The following is a 2,689-nucleotide window of genomic DNA, read 5'->3' on the forward strand; positions in this document are numbered from 1 at the left end:
AGGCGACGCTACGTGGAGTGTAAAACTCGCTACATTCGATATAAAACGCAGAATATGGCAGCATCTTTGTTGTTTGTCTGACTGAGAATTAGGGAGGGGGGAAACTAAGAAACTTGAACGTAAGGGTACAAGACACCTCAACATTTACCTAACCCCACTTGTTCAGCCCCCATGTCAGGTGTCTTCTTTCTAAACGAAAGCGTCTAGTCTATCTTGAGTTCGCCAACTGTTGATGGGGGGTGAACTATCTTGATTGCATAAACGAAACGTAAGCCTACTGACGGTATAGGCGGGTAACTGTCTCGACAAGGGAAAACAGACTCTTTGACAGTTTAAGAACCAGGGAGCGGGTGTAGGAAGCGCAGAAAACTGCGCACTTGACTTAGGTTACGTCTTTGGAGGAAAACCTGAATAATGGCATCGAAATTTTACAGCCTGACGGCTAAACTGTTGACAGGAGAAATGTTTAACTTCTCCTCGCTTCAGGGAAAAGTCGTCCTTATTGAGAATGTCGCGTCTCTCTGAGGCACGACCGTCAGGGATTACACCCAGATGAACGAGCTCCACGAGAAGTACTCCGGTAAGGGGCTCGTTATCCTGGGAGTGCCCTGCAACCAGTTCGGCCATCAGGTGAGACAATTCACTCTTACTATGCTGTTTACCCCCCGGGTTTGGGAGGGTTTGTTTCTAAGTTTTTATTTTCCCTAATTTGCATTTCATCATGAAAAAGCTTTTGCCTCAATTGCAATTTAAATTGAAGAGATGAGGATATTAGTTTGTTTGAATTTACGTGGTTAAAAATGGTCGTTTGCACCTGTAGTTTCAATTTTGAGGGATTTTGTTTTTTAGAAGAGGAAATTGTGGTTTATTGAAAGTTCCACCCAACAAACAAATAAATATTTATTATACATTATACTACTTCTATTTTTTATTCTTCTTCGTTTTTTGGTACTTTAATGCATTAAACCACATAGTTTAATGCATTAAACCAGGAACAACTTAGAAGTGGTTCCTAGAAGTTGCAAGTAGTCGTAAAAGATTTCACAGAAAAGAGGAAGTTCAGTTTTCTTTGCTTAATTCTTCCTGATCTCGATAAGAGGCAACATGAGTAAGACCGCTAGTTAAGATCCGTATTAATGATCAACCCGCAGGAGAACTGCAAGAATGAAGAAATCCTCCTGTCCCTGAAGCATGTCCGTCCAGGAAACGGCTTTGAGCCAAAGTTTCAGCTCCTGGAGAAGGTGGATGTCAATGGGAAGGACGCCAATCCCCTGTTTGTGTTCCTGAAAGAAAAGCTCCCATTCCCCAGCGACGAGCCTTCATCCCTGATGACCGACCCCAAGCTGATCATCTGGAGCCCAGTGAGCCGGAACGACGTGGCCTGGAACTTCGAGAAGTTCCTCATTGGGCCAGACGGGGTGCCCTTTAAGCGCTACAGCAGGAGGTTCCTCACCAGCGACATCGAGGAGGACATCAAGAAGCTCCTCAGTCAGGCGACCTAACCACCCAACAGCTCACCCTGGCCCAATTATGTCCAGGAATAAATCAGGTTCCAACTTGTAATTCACCAGGGAGACATCCGTGGGCCTTTTCTATTCCCTCCGTGGTTTCTCCAGATGTTGGCATCACCTGTGCTCTCCTGTGTCTGATAGCTGTGTTGTTTGTTTTTACTACATGAAGACGTCCTCTGAAACCAGGTGTAAGGGGGGTGTCGGATGAAATGTAAAAGATGCAATGTCTACAGCTTCATCGGTTGCACGTAAAGCACGGTTGTGGTGTGATGCGAGGACCAATAAAAGTTTTTATCCAAACTTTGTCTTTTTAATTGTCCCCCAAACCTTCAGCTCTATGCCATCGAAGCATTTATAAGTTTCTATTATCTTCCTTTTATTATTTGAATACTCTTTAGCAAGTAGAGGTAGAGTAAGCTAACTTAAAAACATTTTTGCAAAATCACTGATGTACTCCGTGGCCTCTACTTGCAGCCACACACTCTTGCACGCTGTGGCAGATCATAGTCCATTTTGCCACCAGACAGCAGGAGTGGCTAGTAATTATATTGCATCACCTGCAACTATAGGTTATGTTGCAACACAGATGTTTTCTGTTCAGCCTCACCCGGTTGCCCATAATCACAGCAGAGATTTAAGTTCAGGGTGTGGGTCAGTTTGCTGTAGTGTTTAGATTTGAGATGTTTTTGAAAGCAAACGTTGTGGAGATTTATAGTGCCTTCCTAAAGTGGAAGGTAAATGATACACGAGTTTTTCCAGTTTTACAACTTGAGGTCTTTGGGGTTATGTATCAAACCACATTTGCACATCCAGAGAAAACAGTTTAAGCTCAGTCAAATGACATGGAAAGCATTTTTTATTTCGAGTCTTGCCACAGGTTCTCAGAGTGTTTTTTGTTCTGCGCTTGTCCTGTGTGTCTGCAGCTTCTCCAGTTACTACAGGGTTACTACAGTTAGCCGCATATCTGATTAATACTCACCTTGCAAGCACCATCTGCTGAGGTGTGTGGCCACACCTAGGCAGCTTTGCAGACCGGACACAATCTCCAACCTACTCGGTGAAATGTTCAAAGCTCACAGTGCACAGTTCAGTTAAGGGACACTTGGGGGGGGGGGGGGAAGGGTGGCAATAAACCTTTTTTTTTTTTTTTTTTTTTTTGGGGTGGTAATTTTAAAAGG

At 43.8% G+C, this 2,689-nt stretch overlaps 1 protein-coding gene across 1 annotated transcript; it reads left to right on the forward strand.

Annotated features, from left to right (window-relative positions):
• The first annotated feature begins 333 nt into the window (after positions 1-333).
• gpx1b (glutathione peroxidase 1b) lies at positions 334-1,811 on the forward strand. The gene is made up of 2 exons (XM_015037341.1): positions 334-630; positions 1,152-1,811. Exons 1-2 carry the CDS (start codon positions 415-417, stop codon positions 1,500-1,502), a joined length of 567 nt encoding a protein of 188 aa, XP_014892827.1. The 5' UTR covers positions 334-414; the 3' UTR covers positions 1,503-1,811.
• The last annotated feature ends 878 nt before the right edge of the window (positions 1,812-2,689 follow it).

Source organism: Poecilia latipinna, unplaced genomic scaffold (genome assembly GCF_001443285.1).
Source record: "Poecilia latipinna isolate Pla-1442-1.1 unplaced genomic scaffold, P_latipinna-1.0 Scaffold24, whole genome shotgun sequence".
Taxonomy (NCBI): Eukaryota; Metazoa; Chordata; class Actinopteri; order Cyprinodontiformes; family Poeciliidae; genus Poecilia; species Poecilia latipinna.